A 20,051-nucleotide genomic window follows, 5' to 3' on the forward strand; every position below is an offset into this window, starting at 1 on the left:
TTAGGTATAACACTATAGGTTCGACATTTCCGATATTTCCGATATTTCCTACGAAGTCACCAAGTTGTTTAGAAGATGAGCTGATTTTCCCTGTTTACTCCCAGCACTAGTGGTATCTAGCTCTGTAGGTGGCTTCTTTTATTCACCTCGCAACTAGGGGGTTTCCAAGGTACGTCTATCGTCATAGTAGTCTCTCCAGCTTCATATTTGACATAGGTACTACCTCCATTTATAAGTGACTAAGTGACCTCCTGTAACACGAGGAGAGTGGGTACCATAAACAGTTGAAAGAAAGAGAAAGTCCTCTAAACATCTATCTCCGCTTTCTCACATCACAATTCATCTAACCTTGGAAGCTATCTGTAGGATTATCTGATTTGTTTTACTTATATCTCAACGTTTGCTTCATATGGGACTGGGCCTGGGATGCTTGTCATAGAATTTATTATATATAATAAGTCAGCGCGGTATCATATGACGTGTAGCCTGCTATGAGATACTTGCTCCTTGCCGGTACCTTATGTAAATACATTACTCCTAAGAGAACCCTCACAAAAACATCTCCCTCTCAAAAAAGTGTGTTTTGAAAATGTATTCTCCAAGTAATCATAAGTCCTGGGAGGACGAACAGTCCTGAATGAGTTTTGGATCAGTGTCAGATTATCTCTGTTCCTAGAAGTACATCCTGCTTCATTTAGTCCAAACTTGGAAAATTATCAATGAAAAAAATAGTGAAAAACTGATTTCATCGATCAAATATCCTTACAGCTACCGTTTATTTTAACTATAACTGTTGTACATGAAGTCAACCTAACGTTTCGTATTTGACTGACTACCAGCGAATAAAAGCGGAACCAATGTGCCTCGGCAGATTTTGCCGATTTTGCCCTCGCAGGAAAAGGACACAACTGCAGGAGTATGTGCTCCCGTAGGTCCGAGAGCTTCTGCAGAACTTTCTACAATAGGATACCCTGCTGAGATCCACCCACACACTCCGACAGTGGCCAGCGTGATAATCATATTACTTCCCAATGAATCGAGGCTTTGTATATTTGACTTTTTGGAGGTATCACCGATCTTTATTCACAGCCCAGGATATTTCAAAAGGGTCAACGGGCAAGAGAGGATCTACAGCCGGAGGTTTTAATAATTGGCTGCCTCGGTTATCCGACTAAAGAATGGTGGGAAGGAACAACATACTGATTAATCCGTTCATTTTCTTTTAAAAACATAGTGAAAGAAGAGTGTTTATTGAATATTATTGGCCAACCGACATTCACCATCCAAAACCATGCGAATTTCGTAATACCTAGGCACCCCCAAGTGCTGCAAAAGATCTTTCACTCCTCTCACCTAGAAAAATATTTTAGCAAGATGTCTAGTGGGACAAGCCCGTGCTAGGCTTTTGCGGAGTCTGGTTGGGTTGCTGCGGTTGGGCAAATGATACAGAGCTTAATTCTCGTCATTATTGCTGATTCCCTGCCGGTAGACCAAAGCTATATGTTGAAGTGAGCCCGAAAGGTGTCGTGCTATCGATGGCCTCCTAGGTATTAAGGCCACCGTCATCAATAGTGGATAGGGTGGAGCTGGTCTGACGGGCTACATGGGAGAACAATATCTGAGATAGTGGTGAAGTGGGAAAGAGGCAGAAGATGAACCACGTTGAGCGACTCAGACAGCCTCCTTTACGATCAGATAAATTCACCACCTAGCTCAGGTCCTAATCCTTACACCACTATATCACTCGATATTGAACACTGTGACTGTATGAAATTATGCGCGTCGCTAGCATTCGAAATTCATTAACAGCCTCTCAAGCAAACATATTCCAGACGATGCCCTCTGTGAAATATCCCAGGGATCTCTCATGCACTGCGTCAAAAATTCCCGAAGCCTAGGCAATATTGACACTCGGCGATTTGTAAAATTTGTGTTGTCCAGGTCGCGATGTTGAGAGTCTCTTTAAGCTTTTTCAAACTTTTCGCTGTTGCTGGATTGGTCGTCGTTTTTGCTAGATTAGTCGTTGTTCTTGCTAGGTTCCTTACTCTTGGTGGATAGGCCACCACAACCTTCGCATTGCTGGTTTTTGCTGATAGGGTGGGGTGGTGAGGCATAGGCTGAAATGGATGGCAAGGGGTTCTCGATGCTGCTCTAAGTAGAATATTCGTTGTCTTGAGACGCACCGTTGGTTGCCCCTTTTTGTTCTAATTGATGTCTGATGCTGAATAGGTCGTGAATTATGGATATCACAAGCGGAAATAAAAGCTTGAAGTATACCATGCGGTCCTCAACAAAAAGGTCTTGTCTCGATTTTGTCGAGGACACGAGTCCATTGAACTCAGTATCAAGTAGACTGAGGTCTTCTACGATCATCTTGGCAAAAGTCTAGGCATAAGAGAACAGTCCAAAAGGGAGAAAGTGGAGGCCCACGGACTAGCTATTATTTGCAAGGAGCCTGTCTGTATGATGCTGTTACCACGAGGCCCAGGGCTTGATGGCTAAGCAGGGGAGAACTGTTCAGCCAGGTGCACGTGTTGTACAAGTGGTGCTTGGCAATGTAGGGTAGAAATGCTGGAGAAAAAAAAAAAAAAAAAGAAAACAGCAGCTAAAGCTGTCTCTTCTCAGAACAATATATACCAAGAGAGGTACCTAAGAACAGATGTTGTGACCACAAAGATCAGCTCTAGAAGAATGAGTGTTTCGCTTGTTTGATAAGTGTGATTGATTAGTTTGACTGGTATTTGCTATTTGCACTGGGATGTATGTGACAACGCCATAGCAACAGATTGAACTGAAGACATCTCTTTTAGAGCTGTGTGCAGCTGCCAATGGACTAACTAAGTGTTCCAGAGTTAACCTATAACCCAATCAAATCACGGTCCTCGTCGCCTGAGGGGGTCAGTGCGGCCGTTGCGCGACCTGGGGTGAATCTCACCCAGGGGACACCCACCGAATTAGTGACTGTACTTGAGCTACACGCCTATAAGTAGTTGGGTGGGTGATCACCAGAGCATTTGTATGTTTTTTTGTTTATATTGTGTGGGGACGTGGCTAGGAAGAATTTGTCGGATATGCGAAGAGATGCAGACCGCCTCAGCTTGAGAATGCTGGATCATCTCCGCAGCGGGAGGGGGTCGACTATCAGGAGAACTAAGAAGACCATAAAACCAAGACATGCAGCACATATCAAACCTACCTATTACTAGCCGTGGAAGCATATTCCACTCCATTAGTGTACATCAATGAACGAACCTCAGAAAGCGGGTCTGTTTGTATCAGAATTATCATTTGAATCTTAGGATAGATATGTGTCAACTGGTAGAAATTAGTACCAGAGAGTTGTGATCAAAGCAACACGCCTGTGGGAAAATATTTCAGCACGGGAGGGGAAGGACACGTCGGCGGTTCAGGGGCTTGCAAGATATTCAGATGTAGTATAGTGGTGTTCAGGGCATTCAGGTGAATGGGCCGAATGGACTGAAGAGTAGGGCGGCAAGACGACTTTCCGAACGAAGCAAAAACAAAAAAAAAAACACAAAAACATACAACAGTGAGGATTCGCTGGTGGTCACCCACCCAACTACTAACTCACCGGCGTGTGGCTTAAGTACGGCTGAGCGGACGGGAAGCCCTGTTTTCCACACCCTATGGTCGTATGTGTCAGGTTCTGTTTGGAAGAGCAATATAGAGTGCACCGTATGTCAGGTCAAATTTACTAGTGGAATACTGTTTGACGACGATTGATCCATATATCGAGACACGACAGCGCTCAGGCTAAAGTACGTTAGACCGCCTTGTCAGGAAGGACTACATCGAAGTGCATGATAGAGATATGAGATTGGATTGAATTGTTGAATAAGCTAAGCTATGGAAGCCAAGAACGAGACTAAGAAATCCATCAGGCCTAGACCACAGTTAGATACAGCATAGGACCAGATAATCGGAACCCGGTACCAGGCCTTTACCGAGAAGCAAAAGAGCTCGTTCCATGTGGAGATAGACTGCTCCGACGCTGTAACGCGCGGGACAAGTATACTTTCTGTTCGGATCTTTCATAGATCACATCATCTCTTCCATAGTATTTGTAACTAACTCTCTTTCCTCCCGTTTTTATGCTTCATTCCATTACACAATGCTACTACATTGTACTACTTCGTGTTATCATCTACTACGTAGATTCCAACACTTTCGTCACCTACTAGATAGATATAGCACTAGTCTTCCGCACGACCCAGTAAAGCCCAGACCGAACCTAAACCTTCGACCTAGTTGCCCCTAAATCACCCATTGTAAGAGTGGTTATTCTAAGAGCATGATCCGAGCAAACTGCAAACCTTTCAAAGCCCTTTAGCCTATTCCCGGATGAGATATTGCTTGGGCTGGTATGGGTCCCATACTGTGAGTCTCGATTTTAAGCTGTAGATGTAGATAAGGGCCAGTAAGAACAGATTCTGGCTTTCCTTTACTTGTCGAGATTTCTGTGCTACATGAAATCCTATCATTTCTTTCGATAACTATTATCATTGTAGGGAAATACGGATCCGACTCATATGTAAGCAAAGTATATAATTGATCTCAGGAAAAATATGTTTCCCGGCTGAGGCTCCAGGAAATACTTTGTAGTATGACCTCACAAGCCGGCGGATGGTCTTACATAGGCTGCGCCGGTATCTGGTAGACTAGATAAAGCCAACTCAAGCTCGCCTTATTCAATGAATTGATGTTGTATCATTGCAAACATGTATCAGGTTGTTGAAAGATCCTTGTCTTTCCTATCCCCGATAAGAAAATGTTAGTAAAAAATACTCGATCAGCTGTTTGGGAATATCTCAGACTCACCTGTCTTGGTATAGTCTTCTTATCTAACACAAGCTCTGGGCAGGGTAAGTGCCTTCCATTGCGGAAATACCCAAGTGTCCTCTCCATGTGCCACTTCCATGTTGCATTGTCAGGCACAGTGCCGAAGTGCTTCCCAGACCATCCCATGCATCGTCAAGAGCAGAGACCATTGTCTTGATCTGAGCAGTGGTATCACAGTTACGCCCCGAGGCATAAAAGTAATAGGAATAACTCACTCCGTTATAGTCTTGCAGGGTACCTGTGACGCTACTGCAGCTTCCGGCTTGACTTTGCTGATACATCTTGTTCGCAATTCCGAGGATCACTGGCTGGGACTTGTTGGCATCGCTGAATTTGGTGCTTCCTGATTTCTTGTTTGACTCGGAGACGGAGATTGAAGTCCTCTTCACAAGTCCAATTTCATTTCTCTTCGTGGTGTTTCTGTCTTCCTCGAGCTCGAGAAAGTCAGCATCGCCCCTTTTAGCGCCTGCGTGATGATCGGAGCAAGCGCTTTGCGGGTCAATTCCAGAGCCAACTGTTGCCAGGCCAAGCACTCCATGCCATGTACCATGGTGATCAAAGTCAAGGCACACTGCAGAGGCTCCCTGAGAATGCAAGTCATCGAATGCATCGGAGAGCTTGTTGGTGATGGTCTTTGCTCGCTGAGTGCTGTCACAGTTTGAGCCAGTTGTGTAAGAATAGACGTAGTATTTATAGCCGACTCCATCGTCTCCTGTAGTGGTAATGGTCGCTGACTTTCCACAGACCTTTTGCGCGTCTGGTGTGCTGCTGTACCAGCTGGTAATTACGTTGGCAACTCCAGTAATCACGAGGCCAACCGAAGCAGCCGTTCCGATGATGGCTCCACCGCTCCACTTGTGGACGATAGTATATTCATCGCTTGTCCGGACTTCCAGCTCCGCAACCTCTTTGTCATTGGTTTGACCTGAAGGTTGGTTTGGGTCAACTTCAAGTGCTGAGCAAACACCTTGTATAGACAGCAAAGCGACGAGGATGGATCCAAACTGATCCGAGATGCCTTTGAACATGATTGCGATATGACGATGACTCTTGTGTTCGTGTAATGCAATATGGATAGTATCTATACCGAGTTAGCAAGATCTCGGAAGAGTTAGGCGTTGTAGATTGCATACTGTTAAAAAGATGGACGTGAATTGCAAGAGAAAAGGGATAGAAGGGAATCACGAATATGATCGAATTCCCGAATGCCTCCGATGAATTGCTCAGAGAACGCGAGGGCCGATGCCTTTTTATATGCCAACGACTATACCAGAGTGATATCGAGCTTACTTGCCTCATCTGGTAAGGAAGTTGGCTATCTGTGGATATCAGATAAATGCCTCACTCTCATAGCACTATCTGCATATCTATATTAGGGGCGAAGAATAGACCCCAAGTTGCCCCATTGTGGATCAAACGAAACTTGTTGTCAACACCTCAAAATTTGGGGGCGAGAGAGATACAGTGTAAGTCGCTTTTTCCTAGACCTCTTTGAAACATACAAATCACAAGGCAGATGGAAAAATGGAGATATTATCGAGGCGATACTAAGCCTGAACGATGGCCCATAGACTACCGGCTTTTCTTTTTGTCTTTCCTCTACAGGTTGCAGCATGGATATGAAGTGTAAGTATAGCGTTCCAACCCCCCACTTCTATGAGAACCTAATGAGCGCTCAACTGATGAGAACCAACATAAAGAAAGCAGATGCCGAAGAGCGGCCGAAGAGTGGAGATAAGGCACAGTGGAGCCCGCTAGTGCCTTGGAAGTCCCAATACCGCTTACTGGGGGCGAGGCTGAGTATCTGCAGAATTAGAGGTTTATGAGCTAAGTAGTTGGAAAAAAACTTGATATCAAGTAGGCGTATGGAATCAAACTTCTTTCAAAACACGTATTTTCCTGGGTTTGCGAGGCTCGGGACTAACTATTAGGATAAATACTGCCAGTGTTTGATGGAGCAGAAACACTGAAGAGCACATTTCCCCTTTTTTGCGTGCAGTTCTCTTTCTAAGACCTTTCCCCGGTAAATCTAGAAGTCCAATAATCAGACTGGGCTTTTTCAAACGTATCGTATCGCGGAGTTGATGTATATTGGACTTCATGTTCCTTTCACGCCCCACATAGTCTGCAGTCTTTTATAAACTATTCCACGCGAAGTATAGATCGGGGGATCCCGACACTAGTGGCTTTTTTTGTTGTCTTGAGCCACTTAGCTGCCAACGATATCCGAGACATGAGGGGCCGAAAGAAACCTGATATGGTCCCCGGAAGACACCAAGTATTGCTTACATTGGGGGCCAAGGAAATGGTCTTTGTTTCTCGGAGTCAACCCGATGCCCGCGGAGGGCGATAAGACGACGTGCAAACTGCTTTTCGTATCTCTGCTTTGGATAAAACAACCAAAACAACAGTTCCATCAAGTACAAGGCCTTGCGCGGGGCCCAATTCAGATTTCACGCGCTCTCATGACGTGATTACCATAGTGGAACCATGGTCACCACGACATTGTGTATCCTCCGAGCTTGCCTTCCTGTTTGATAGCGGACTATTGTCCCAATTGCCTACCGTATCCTTTAGCAAAATCTATTTTCAATACCAAAGGTGCTTTGTGCGAGATCTGTGGCCACCCGGAATTTTTCATTGAAACTAAGAGGTAACCTGTTATGCCTGTCCATCTGAGGCAGGATTAAATCAGCATCTCTGCTGCCATGTATAATCCCATACTCTGCCACATGCTCCGTCTAAATTCCGTGTACGCAAACAGTTTCGACAGGTACCTTGACTTTGCATTTAGCTAAGTATGTATGGCCCCCGTTGCTGATTACCAGCCACTTTCCGAACAATTTCCCCGGGTTGTAAGGTGTGCAGATGATGATTCTTATTTTCATCGATAACCCTGGTAGGGAAGCGAATGTATATACGGTAGAAAATACACATAAAAATCTAATTGCTTTTTTGAATAACGTACATGAATGGCGATTAAGTGATTCGCACGGACTATAGTTACAGCTACCGACTTAATTAGCAAAACTAGAAAAATGAGAAACAAAAACATACAACAGTGAGGATTCGCTGGTGGTCACCCACCCAACTACTAACTCACCGGCGTGTGGCTTAAGTACGGCTGAGCGGACGGGAAGCCCTGTTTTCCACACCCTATGGTCGTATGTATCATCTTATGTGTGAGGGAGGGTCATGAAGTAAATCATTGGCAATGGTTGGGTTGTTGGCATTTGTGACGATGGTGAGATTTAGGGAGTGGTGCAAGTACATGTTGAGAAAATAAATCACAAGGGGTTGATGGGGACGGCGACTACTTGAAACAAAAGTCACAAGGCATGTAGACCACGAGTATATCAGTGACGTTATTATGGAATATCAAATTTAGACGAGAAAAAAGAATGAAGCCCAATAAAGTCCGGCTCAACCGAGTCAAATGTCGCACGATGCGGTACTTTTTGTGCCCTATTGCCACGGAAATACCAATTCCCCATGCAGCCAGCGAAACTAGCGGAGTAAATGAGCTGTATGTGATATAGTCGAATAGTGAGCACGGGAGCTATATTCGATCAATTGGCTTCGATGATAACCCTCTATTAGGATTCTTCAGACAGAACAAGTGTGCCGGCATAAGCTACTCCCTATTGCTATATCTATCATATTAAAATTGAATTACTATTTATATCATAAGAAGTGATCTTTCACTATTACTTCACCTAAAAACCAATATCGCCCACAAATTTCCGGGAAGCACATAGTTTTACCTCATACTAAATGAACAAATCAGGGTTCTAACCCTCATCAAGTTCCGAAAAATCAGGGCAATACAAGTGATTGGAAGTCGGCTATTCAGCTCGGAGCAGAGAAAACAGATTATGTTCGAATATAATTTCGTCTATAAATCGTATGAGACAATTTTGTTATTAACACTAACGGCTGTAGTGATTTGAATTCCGGCATGCATGATCCTCTCCTGAGATTCGTTATGACTCGTCTCCACGTCTACATGGCTTTCTCCTGTCATTTGCTTTAATTTGAGGCTGTTGGGCGGGTCGCTCGATAGGCCATCGTACACACGGCGACTAGAGCTGCCATATGCCCTCGCAGAGCGTGATGCATCGCCCTTGTTGGTGCCGAGGCCCAACAACCGTTGTAATTTCGGGAATCGATGGATGATCAAAGTATTGAATGAAGGGATGCAGGCAATAAAAATGGCGACGGCAACTTCCACACAGGACCAATTCATAGCATTGACCAACGACCCTAAGATAGAAAGCACGAAAGTCAGTCTTAGTCGACGCATATCAATTCAGGGGATGTAATGTTGACTTACAAGTATGATCGTCTTTAAATGTGTTCAGATAACTGATTCTGATAATACTGGTCATGCATACACTATTCAAGTCAATTTGATTCAGTCACTCGGCATTGAAAAGGAGCGGAGGGAAAACTTACAGGAGACCTAGGCCAAACATCACAGCCAAGCCCGCTCGTTTGCCCATCGACATCTTGAGCTGGAGCACCTTTGGAATTGGCATGGTGAACAATGCCAGATCGCTTGCCATTTTTATTGCGAAATTGGCGTAGTAGAATATGTTCATATCGACGCATGTACCTTCCACGAGCCCCGTCGCATCCCAGGCCTTATGAACAGGAGTGCATTGAAAAATCACGACCAAAGTTTCGGCAATAGTATGCGCCACAATACCCGCTAGGAGCAACCAGCAACAGATTCGAAACTTTCTTCCTGGGAAGATGTGAAGGTATAGCAGGCAAAAGGACATCTTGATTGTACCAAGGGCGAGAACATAGGCGAGCATGATGACAAAATCGAGCTGCAGTGAAAGATAACGCTTTAGTGGGACTCTGTTGTATATTTTCGTTCCATGTCACGCGGTCATACCTTGAGGAACATAGCCCGATCACTGAAGCTCGACACAGTTCCGACGTGTTTACCGAATCCATATTTGGTCACTGCGTGTGATAGTTAGCGAATTCCGCAAAGGTTCGCGGCTCGGACACAAAATTGAATCTTACTTAACATCACAGTGAAGCACAAAATGAAAGTGAAGGCCTTTAGCATGCGTCAGTAGTCAATTGCGAGAAGTGTCAAGAGTGCAGGTATACCCAACTAGTCATACAAATCACATCATCAATGTTGATGCCAGTGAGATATCGAAGTCGAACAAATAATCGCACCAAGAGGCCACCGGTTGCGAACACAAGCAGTATCACATTGCAGACCAGGATATCAGGAATCTTGGATTGTGCCAAAAATGCTTTACGCTCAGCTGAAAGTTCTCTCGGCCAGAGATTTTCCACAGCAGCTTCCATAACGAAGTCCGACCGACAGTCTTACGGCAGGATGAATCTGAAAGGGTGCGACGGGGAAGATCAAGATAGACATTATGCTATTTCAGATCCTAGGAGGGGCTGAGCGGAGTCCAAACGGCTGATATTTTTGTATCCAGTATTCGTGCCGCTCCTTTCCCATCAAATACGAAATAGTGTTTCATCCTCGAACAGGAGAACTCTTGGGAGAAAACTGTAATTTCCTACTCCGTAGGCTGAGACGCCTTGTATATATACATCTGTCCTTGAGTGGCCGGGGTTCACTAGGGCGCCCCACATGAACGACCTCCTGCACATTAGAGGTGAGACATTGATTGTTTCGTCAGCAAATAGGGGTAGTAGTACTCCTAAAATTAACTTCCGTGACAATCGGGCATACAGTAAAACCCCGTTAAGATCGACCGCATTTTTTCTAAACCCCGAGTGCTTTCGAGGGCTCCCAGATTCTTCACTATAGTTAAGAGGGCCAGGGTTACCTAATTAGGCTTAGTTCCCTCGGCTTTACAAACCTTCGAAAGTGAGTTTTTAGGCCCACCGCCCACGTGATCTATTTCACTATAATTTCATTGGCGGGTTCCAGCTCGGGGATAGTACTCAGAAAAAAGTTCCGGGATACCCAAAAGAAATTGATTATATCATCAAGTAATTTTGAGTATCCCTCAGCTCCGAGACCTGGGAGATACTGTAGTTAACTAGTTAACTACTCAAAATTGCTTGATGACATAAGCGATTTTCTTGGGTATCCCGGAGCTTTTTTTTGAGTATCCCCGAGCTGGTGGCCCTTTAATTGGCCTGACCCCATCTTCCGCGTTTTAAGCTAAGATTCTGCTGGCTTAAACCGCACCTCCAATTCGATTATATAATCTTGAAGACCCCGTCTATTTCGAAACCGTTACGGAGTACTCCGTAGTTTGGAAGGATTTGCTCTCCGACAATCCTTCAATTTTACTTTCTGACTGTACTCCTAAAATTAGCTTCCGTGGCAATCGGGCATATTCTGGGTTTATTTTCGACATACCTCATATATTCTGGGGGACAGCTATCATTTCCATTCGTTTCCTGGCTACCAGCTTTATATCCCAGCCACAATATCTTATTTGAAAAGAAAAAAAAACCCAAGCTGAATTGAGTATGAACTCATAATAAGGTGACCGCATCAATATCTCACACCTACAAATATGACACAAATAAAAACAGATGAAAAAAGAAAGCAGAAAAAGCAAGCGAGAAAAGAGAAACTGCGAAGGTGTTTCCCGGCCAGGGGTCGGAAACTAATTGTAGTAATATCGATGCCTGAAGATGCTTAAATATTTGCTGGCAGAAAATATATAGATAGCGTGTTGAAGATTATATATAAGCGTTATAGAAAGATCCTAGGATATCCTTATACTCTAAGTTGTGCTATTTAGAGCAGTTCTGGCGTGATGTAAGATATGACTGACAAACAAAGTGACAAGAACAGTACGATGAAACCAATTTATTTTGAGCAAACTAGCAAGATCGCCAAATTATATATATGCAGCTCGATACTCTAGTCCCACGTGCCACTCCTTTTATTATACTCCTCCATCTGAAAGCCCTCATCTTCACACCCAATTCCCGATAACATTCACAGATTCTTTCCGACACAACCACATCAGTATCCGGAAGCTCCACCCCCTTCTCCTTAGCCTCTTCCTCCCTCTCCTCCTTTTCCTCCTGATAATCCACCTCAGACATACAATCCGTACTCCCTTCAACCTGCAGCACAAGATCAAATTGCCCCATCATTTCTCTCCAAGCCCAATCAGCTCCACGATCCTCACGCGAATTCTAAGATATTTCAATTCACTTTGTCTTATAATTAGATTTCTCTATGATTTCTATGAATTAAAAGTACGTACAAATCTAGGTAATATGAATTTAGTAAATGTATATATTAATACTGTTAATATAACAAATTAAATACTACTTGATTTACAAAAAAAGAATGGTACTAATTGTGGCATATATTTGTATTTTATCTATTATATGGATATTTTAATATATCTTGACTTTTTTTTTAGATTATAAGGTAAAGTAAAAATAAGCCCCTTTAAACCCAATGAAAATAACTATCTCTACCGCAAGGAGCCCGGTAGAGGAAGAAGACGCGAAAAACATCTCGATTGACGTCCCATAAGTCCAATTATACGGATCTCTATCAATCAAGTATTCAAAGAGCGGCCCCATCCGGAGTCCATCGTCCGGGATGCCTGCCTTTACCTGACTCCACCTCCAGACCCAAGGCGTACAGCTGGAGTGGAATGCACCGACTCGATAGAGAGGTGGTTGGTGCGTGAGAATTCGGCGCCAGCTTGCTTCTGGGCGAACGAACATTGTTCGAGTCGCGGGGTCTTTCTCCCAGACAAGATCGGTTAGGCAAATAGGTTGTCCTTTAGCATTGTTCCTCCCGTATTTTGGTCGGAATATCGACGGGAATGCTTCTGCTAGTAGTGGGTTGTCGACTCGAGTGCCGAGGTCATGGCCATTACTGATTGGTCCGAGAAATAAAGCCTCCTGAAGTGACTGCGTATTGCGGATCAGATCTTTCCACGTGCGACTGATTCTTTGGGCAGTGAGCAGTGTGCGCGTGTCCATGTGGCGTAGGATTGAGATTACGATCTCGGGGATCGCGAGGGCCCGCGATTGAGCTTTCTCAGACATTTTTGATGCTTTTGGTGGAGTGGAACGCGTCTGGGTCGAGGACCTGCGTTGAGCCGCACTTGGTAGGGGTTGGAAGAGGGGGTTTGAGGTAGGGACCTAGGGTCTGACTAGCAATCACTACTGCGTAGAAGCGGACTAGTGGTTGGTCGGCGCTTGTTTGGTGCTAAGTCATCCTTTCGCTGCCATTATATTACGCACTCAAGATTCTCACCCTTGACCGCGCGATCATGAAGGGGCGAACGGCTGTTTCTCCACCAGCTTAGACCAAATCATTGGCCAGTATGGACATTCGGCGTATGCTTTAAGTCCGGCTGAGAGGACGGGAAGCCCTGTTTTCCACGCCCTATGGTCGCATATATCATCTTACGTGTCGGAGACAAAGGTGGCATGAAATGAAAGGTTCCACGAATATGAAAGTGGGAAAGAATGATATGCGCAATGGTATAGGCGACGAAATCGAGAAATGAGGGTCAGGTTGATGCATCCAGATGCAGTGTTATTCAAGTTGGACCATCTTACGACTGGACAAACTTGAACCTTGGGGATTGATACCATCCTCGGGAGGTTCCTGACATTCGAGAACTCTAAATGGATTAAGCTCACCACGCTTTGCCAAAACGGGTGAGTTTTCCTGCGCCAAACCAATTACTTTGGAACCTTAAACAGAAGAACTCTTATGCCACTCTTGAGACCGAATATTTTCATTGTTGTAATTCTAGTTTCATATGTCGTGACCACCATCAAGCAGGAGGATTTGATCGCGACAATACAGTTTGAATTTATATGGTAGCAGCTGCGGGCTGAATATATATTTTTGAAAGATTATATAAATGAAATAAACACATCGACAATGACAAGTAATTATTTAAGACAAACAAGGAAATGAAGAAGAGAAAAATGAAGGAACGAGTATTGAAGACAAGAAAGAAATGAAGAAGAAAAGAATGAAGGGATGATTATTGAAGATAAGAAAGGAAAGAAGATGAAAGGAATGAAAGACAAGTATACAGCTGGTAGGAGTGTTCAAAGTGTCCCAGCGCAAGACGCGTTATTAGTCACACTTAGCGGTCTTCGTGGCTGTAACAGTGCTAGTGGAAGTAGTCTTGACGACCTTGGTAGAAGTGGACGTAGCACGATGGGTGATAGTAACCGAGGGATGGTTAGTGACAGTCGATGTCTTGATGACAGTGCTAGTGGAACCAGGGAGAGTGGTGGTGCTCTTCACCGTTGTTGTTACTGTGGCGGTTGTAGTTGCGGCAGGCACATGGAGGGTGCTTTTGACGGTTGCCGTCTTGAGGCTGACGGTGGTCACTGTTTGACCTGGAAGAGTAACTGTAGCGTGCTTCTCGGCCAACGAGGTAACAGTGTTGGTGACAGTGGAAGTCTTTAGGGTTGTGGTCTTGCCCACGGAGGTGGTGTCAATGACAGTAACAATCGAGGTGGCGGCCCGAATGGTACTGGTGGACAGCTTAGTGGCGATGGAAGTGATGGTGTTTGTGACTGTTGCGGCCTTGAGTGAGGTTGTCTTGGTTGTGACATCGGTGATGTAGTCCGTGGCGGCAGGAAGCGTCATGGTTACAATCTCAGTGACATAGTCGATTTCCGTGACATAGTCAGTGACTGCGGCAACGTTGGCTCGAGGTGCGAGGCCCCGCTTGATCTTCTTGGTGGGGGCGTCACAGCTAAGAGTTGTTGTGACCTTCTTGGTGGCTGTCTTCGTAGAAGTGGAAGTAACGACCTCAGTGGTGGCTTTAGCGCTAACGGTCGTGGTTCCTTCAGATCCAACCGTGACTGTTGCGATCGAAGTAGTCTTCCCAGCCTTGGCACTCGTGGTTTTGACACTAGTGACAGTAACTGTCTCCTTGTCGGTGACCGTGGAAGCAACGGCAGTGATGGTTGACGTCGAGATGAGGGTGCTCTTCACGGTCTTTGTGGTGTCTTTGCTAGTCACGGTCACTGTATCTGTGCTCGTAGCTTTGCTAGTCTTGGTAACAGTCTTTGGATCAGGTGTAATGGTGCTGCCGATATTCACAGTCACGATCGAGGTCTTGGTGGATGTGGTAGCTGGTTCAGTCAGGACATCAGTACTAGTGGTAGTCGACTTGAGGGTTGTGGTCTTTGTCACATTTTCCGGTGTGAGCGTCAGGATCGTGGTGGACTTGATCGTCGAAACCTTATCAGTCGGGGTGACCGTGATGAAGGCGCCTGTGGTTGAAGTGGCGGTCACATCAACAGTGTCAGTGGCAGTCGTAAGGGAGATGGAAACTATGGCTGAAGATATAGCAGTTGAAACAGTAGGGCTTGCCACGACAGCGCTGGAAACAGTGGTAGTGATTCCCGGGATAAACGGTGTCCCATCAACGTGTGTGAAATCAATCCAGGCTGTATTGAGGAAGAAACTGCCAAGCTGGAATTGAGCGACATCAGCGTCAGTGAGCTGAGAAGCGAACGTCGCACGCGCCAAAGTACTAGATCCCGGACCGTAATTTCCATATTCACCAAAGGTGACGCCGGAGATCTGAGGGCTCGATTTGGACCATTGCTCCCATCCAGCAGCCTCCACGCAGGAGTCGAGGTAGGAGTCAATATATGCAACCCGGGCATACTGGTTCCAGGGCCTTCCGAGCGAAATCTGCGACATGGAGCCGGCGCCGGTTGAAGGGGTGATCTTACACTGATCAAATACGAAACCTCCAGCAGTGGTGCTTGTGGTTCTCTTATCCGCTGTGAGATTGATGCCGTCCTCGTTGGGCGAGATGGTTGTGTTCAAGAAGTAGCTAGAACCACTTCCCCAAATCATGTCAATGTTACCCTCAACATATCCGTTGCTCATGAAAAGGTAACCGTTGATCAAGAGAGCGTCTTGGTTTCCTTTAACTTGGCAGCCTGCAGTCCTTGGTGTCAAAATCATGTTTTCCTATAAATGAGACTAGGGTAAAGCAAGGAGATAGACTTACCATACAGACTGGCATATTTGCTGGACCTGACGGCAAATCCGAGGGTAGCGATGTCTTTTTGGGTGCCATTGTTGTTGACAAAATTAATATTTATGGCCTTGTATTTTTTATCAGCACCTCCTGTGGTTAAATATATGTCAGGAGCCAACTTACCTCGAAGTAGTTACCAGTGGCATAGACCGTGGCACCGTCAGAGTTGGACTGATCGGCGCCGGTGTCAATGCCATGGTTGTACTGAATGGTGACCTGGTTGCTGGAATAGTCGTAAGTGGACTCAGAATAACCCATGAAGATGACAGAGCCAGACTTGGCAATAACAAGTTGCTCCTCGTATGTACCGGGGTAGATGAAGATGGTGGGTGTGACCTTGGACGAGGTTGGAATGGCATCGAGAGCATTTTGGATGGTATGGTAAACAGTTGTATTTGTCCCAAGGCTGGTCTGAGACACAATATAAGCACCAGAGGGAGGAGCGGTTCCATCATAAATCGCTGTGGCGGTCGGAGTTGGGGTGGCTGTTGTGGTGGCTGTTCCAGAGACGGCCGTAGGCGTATCAATGGAGTCCCAGTAGGTCATGTCGATCCAGTCAGTCGATTCCATGACATTCGCCAGGGAGTAGGTATCCTCTGTTAGCAGAGTGGCGTATCCGAATGCCTCACGGGCTGCCTCGTTGTTTTCCCAGTCACCCGGACCGGTGTTGTTAAATTCAGCAAAAGTAACCCCAGAAGTGCGAGGGTCGCTGGTCGACCACACCTTCCATCCAGATGGGTTGATCATATCGGTGAGGTATGAGTTCTTAACCACGACAAGGGCGTACTGGGAGTAGGGACGACCAATGTACACAGAACCCGTGAGATCAACAGTCGCGTCGGCGGCAGCAGTGAACAACGTCTGGTCGAAGATGTAACCACCGATCGCGGTAGACGAGGCTCGGCTGTGTGCAGTAATCGCAGACTTCGCTCTCTTAGCACCAATGGTGCACCCCTTGAAGTAGGCCTTAGAGTATCCCCAAATGAAATCAGTTGCCCCCTCAATATAAGACGATTCGTAGTATTGGTATCCGTTTGTACTTCCGGTCAGGAGAGTATCTTGCCATCCCTGGAACCAGACACCTACACAGTAAATTGATGTTAGCAGAGCGCGCAGGGACAATTGTGGAATTGAGTTCAAAGGTACCATAGAATGCTACATGATTACCATAGATGGATGCAGCCAGGGTGACGTAAGAAGACTCCAAACCATCAAGGTTATCCGAGTTGATAATGTTGATATTGTAAAAGGCGATCTTGGTAGACGCAGTGGCAACAGTTGCTGTGTCGGCATCGGAGTGGCCAGTAGGCAGAGGAGAGACGGAAAGTCCATGCGCGAAAGTAATTGTCACTTGATTGTCTGCATAGCTCTGACCAGGGTTTCCAGTCGTGTAGCCGACAATCATAACAGGACCACTGCGGTTGATAGTCGGGACTTGCTCCTGGTATGTTCCGGCATATATGAAGATAATTTGAGTAGTGGTATCGTCCGGGAGAGAGGTAAGAGCATCGGTGAGGTTGGAATATGAGCCATTTACGGACCCAGAGACACTAACCAGAACAGCACCGGTCGGGGGAGTAGTGCCGTTGGACGGGTGAGCCCACACTGCGGAAGCGGTTGAGACAGCGGTAGCAGTGGAGGTAGCAGAGCTGATTGCCGCGGCTGTAGTGCTAGCCCCGCCGGTCAAGTCGTAAGACGGAGCGTAGCCATAAGTATCCATGTCGAGCCAAGATGTTCCTCCGACCCAGTTGGACAAAGCGTAGGCATCTGCCTGGGTCTCGGTGAGGTTGGTAGCGAATGATGCACGGCTGCTAGACCAGCTTCCAGGTCCGGTGTTGTTGAATTCACCAAACGTCACGTAGTCTGTTTGGGGACTGCTCGTTGACCACACATGCCAGCCCGTAGGGCTGATATGCTTATCGATGTATGAATTCTTGTAAACAATACGACTGTAAGACGAATAGGGTCTGCCAAGCCAAGTGTTCTGGTAGGTACTACCATAGCTGGATGTGTAAGTGACAAGACAGTTGTCGAAGACGTAACCTCCAGTGGCGGTAGAAGAAGAACGGCTCATTGCAGCAATGCAGGAGCCGGGAGTATTGGATGCGATGACCGACTGGTAGAAGTAGGCGGTGGAGAAACCCCAAATGAAATCAATGGAACCCTCAACATAACAGTTGGAAAACACTTGGGTGCCCTTGTTCGCAAGAAGTGTATCCTGGTATCCGATAAAGGAGCAGCCATAAGCCTGCACGGTGCCGTAGAAGTCGGCAGCAAGAGCAGCAGTGTTCGCAGTTTGAGGGTAAGTGTTCTGGAAATTGATGTTGTAGATGGCCAGGCCCTTGCCATCGGTGTTTTTGGCATTAACAATCGGTGTATCCTCATCCTTGTTGGCGCTAGTCAAGACACCATTGGAGTATGAGATAGTGACAGCGTTTTGAGTGTAATCATTCTCAAATTTTGTCTCGCCGCGAAGGATCGTCTTTCCCGTACGAGTAATGGAGATCTGTTCATTGTATGTACCGGCCATAACGTAGATCGTGTACTCTTGCCCATTACTGGGCAGGGCAGCGATAGCAGCAGTCACATTCTTGTAAGGGCCAGCTGTTGGGTTGACAATGAAAATAGATGTCGGGATAGCTGTGGCGGTCGTATTCGTAACAGTCAAAGCTGTCGAGGATGCAACTGTCGAGTATGCAACTGTCGAGGTAGTAGTGGACGAGGTGAAAGTAGAGCTTTGGACCTTATCTGCGCTTTGAATGGCGGCCAGCAGGGATGAATCGACCCAAGTGGTATCAACGGAAGCATAGCCAGGGAGGGCAGCGGCAAACACGGCGCTGACACTGTATTGAGACAAGGACGATGCATCAAGAACTGACACATACTGAGCACGAGTGACAGCATTGTTGGCATAGGCACCCGACCCCGTGTTAGAATACTCGGCGAAAAAGTTCTGTCCATCTTGACTGACAGTGTCGACGTGAGCACCGGTAGCGGCAATCAAACTGCCAAGGACGGAGTTGCGGACGACGACAACGACTCCAGCACCGTTAGCGGAAGCCAAAGCCACATTGCTGATCGACGATCCTGATTTTGCAGTCACTGTGATGTGATCGAACACAATGGTGGAGTTGTACAGTGTTGAAGTGGTGGCTTGGGTAGTACCCTTCATATAAGCGAGCAGCGCGGAGTTCTCGACAGGGACAATCATAGTGTTGTAGACATAGAGGTTGGCACCGCCGTACAGAATCTTGTCAAGTGCCTCGATGTAAGAATCTGCGATGATTCCAAGACCAACACTGGCAGTTACTCCCAGTGTTCCGGTTGAGACAATCTGGCAGTCGTAAAAGGCGTACTTGTTTCCCTTCAACACCATGGCACCGGAGTCAGAAGCAGTGTTGAGGAAGTTGACATTCTTAAAGCTGACTTGTTGGACATTGTTGTTGATTGTCAGAACAGTGCCTGTGTTAGTGATGGTTACCTTGTTCTGGGTGTAGTCGTCGGCGGCATCGCTTTGACCAATAACCGTCACGGTCGGGGTTGCAGACACAGTCACTTCCTGGGTATAAGTACCCGCGAGCACAGTCACGGTTGGGATTCCGAGGGTCTGGGCGTAGGTGATAGCCTCACCAATTGCGGTGAATTGGCCACTGCTATCTGTTGCAACAGTGACAATGGTTGTGGAGGCTAGAGACAGATCAATACGATGGACTCTCTCGTGCTTCGGGTTCACTTACTGGAAGAAGTTGAAGCCGAGATTGATGCAGTGGTCATTTCAGCTGATGTAGCCGATGTAGTAGCAATGTCAGTCGTTGTGGTAGCAAGGACAGCAACGCTCGAGATCGCAGAAGCCACCGAGAGGCCAGCAAAGCCGAAGGCCGACCAAACGCGCATCCTAAAAGGCCTCAAAGGCAACGAAGAATCTTACAAGCTAAGATCGGTCTTCGTAGACTCCCCCGAAGGCTATAAGAATCTTGCAACGGAAGATCCGAAGATCTATATTTAAACCGTGGGATGGGCTAACAGGAATTGGAAAACAATCCAAGACACACTAGTTGGCCGGCTCATACAGTCCCTGACCTACGCCGTAAGAAGATAGGTATGTTTTGGTAAATTGCACTAGCACATCCAGGGAACGCCATACTCCGGCACCTATTTTTCCTCTGG

General features: G+C 46.2%; 5 protein-coding genes across 5 annotated transcripts; all 5 read right to left on the minus strand.

Annotated features, from left to right (window-relative positions):
- Positions 1 to 2,016: 2,016 nt before the first annotated feature.
- Positions 2,017 to 2,373, minus strand: N7455_008640 (uncharacterized protein; the record flags this gene model as incomplete). Its single annotated transcript, XM_065605927.1, has 2 exons — positions 2,017 to 2,151; positions 2,278 to 2,373. 2 exons carry the CDS (start codon positions 2,371 to 2,373, stop codon positions 2,017 to 2,019), a joined length of 231 nt encoding a protein of 76 aa, XP_065460876.1.
- Positions 2,374 to 4,862: 2,489 nt separating this feature from the next.
- N7455_008641 (uncharacterized protein) lies at positions 4,863 to 5,888 on the minus strand (the record flags this gene model as incomplete). Its single annotated transcript, XM_040957960.2, has 1 exon — positions 4,863 to 5,888. The coding sequence occupies one exon, from the start codon at positions 5,886 to 5,888 to the stop codon at positions 4,863 to 4,865; it is 1,026 nt and encodes a 341-aa protein (XP_040811621.1).
- Positions 5,889 to 8,755: 2,867 nt separating this feature from the next.
- On the minus strand, positions 8,756 to 10,194 carry N7455_008642 (uncharacterized protein; the record flags this gene model as incomplete). The annotated part of the gene is made up of 6 exons (XM_040957893.2): positions 8,756 to 9,123; positions 9,194 to 9,255; positions 9,316 to 9,695; positions 9,764 to 9,834; positions 9,898 to 9,934; positions 9,988 to 10,194. The coding sequence occupies 6 exons, from the start codon at positions 10,192 to 10,194 to the stop codon at positions 8,756 to 8,758; spliced, it is 1,125 nt and encodes a 374-aa protein (XP_040811629.2).
- A 2,064-nt stretch (positions 10,195 to 12,258) lies between these two features.
- On the minus strand, positions 12,259 to 12,897 carry N7455_008643 (F-box protein; the record flags this gene model as incomplete). Its single annotated transcript, XM_065605928.1, has 1 exon — positions 12,259 to 12,897. The coding sequence occupies one exon, from the start codon at positions 12,895 to 12,897 to the stop codon at positions 12,259 to 12,261; it is 639 nt and encodes a 212-aa protein (XP_065460877.1).
- A 1,051-nt stretch (positions 12,898 to 13,948) lies between these two features.
- Positions 13,949 to 19,778, minus strand: N7455_008644 (putative pectin methylesterase; the record flags this gene model as incomplete). The annotated part of the gene is made up of 5 exons (XM_065605929.1): positions 13,949 to 15,783; positions 15,855 to 15,951; positions 16,008 to 16,966; positions 17,031 to 19,571; positions 19,622 to 19,778. 5 exons carry the CDS (start codon positions 19,776 to 19,778, stop codon positions 13,949 to 13,951), a joined length of 5,589 nt encoding a protein of 1,862 aa, XP_065460878.1.
- Between the last annotated feature and the right edge of the window lie 273 nt (positions 19,779 to 20,051).

This window comes from Penicillium solitum (genome assembly GCF_028829755.1).
Source record: "Penicillium solitum strain IBT 25940 chromosome Unknown utg000005l_segment0_segment0, whole genome shotgun sequence".
Taxonomy (NCBI): Eukaryota; Fungi; Ascomycota; class Eurotiomycetes; order Eurotiales; family Aspergillaceae; genus Penicillium; species Penicillium solitum.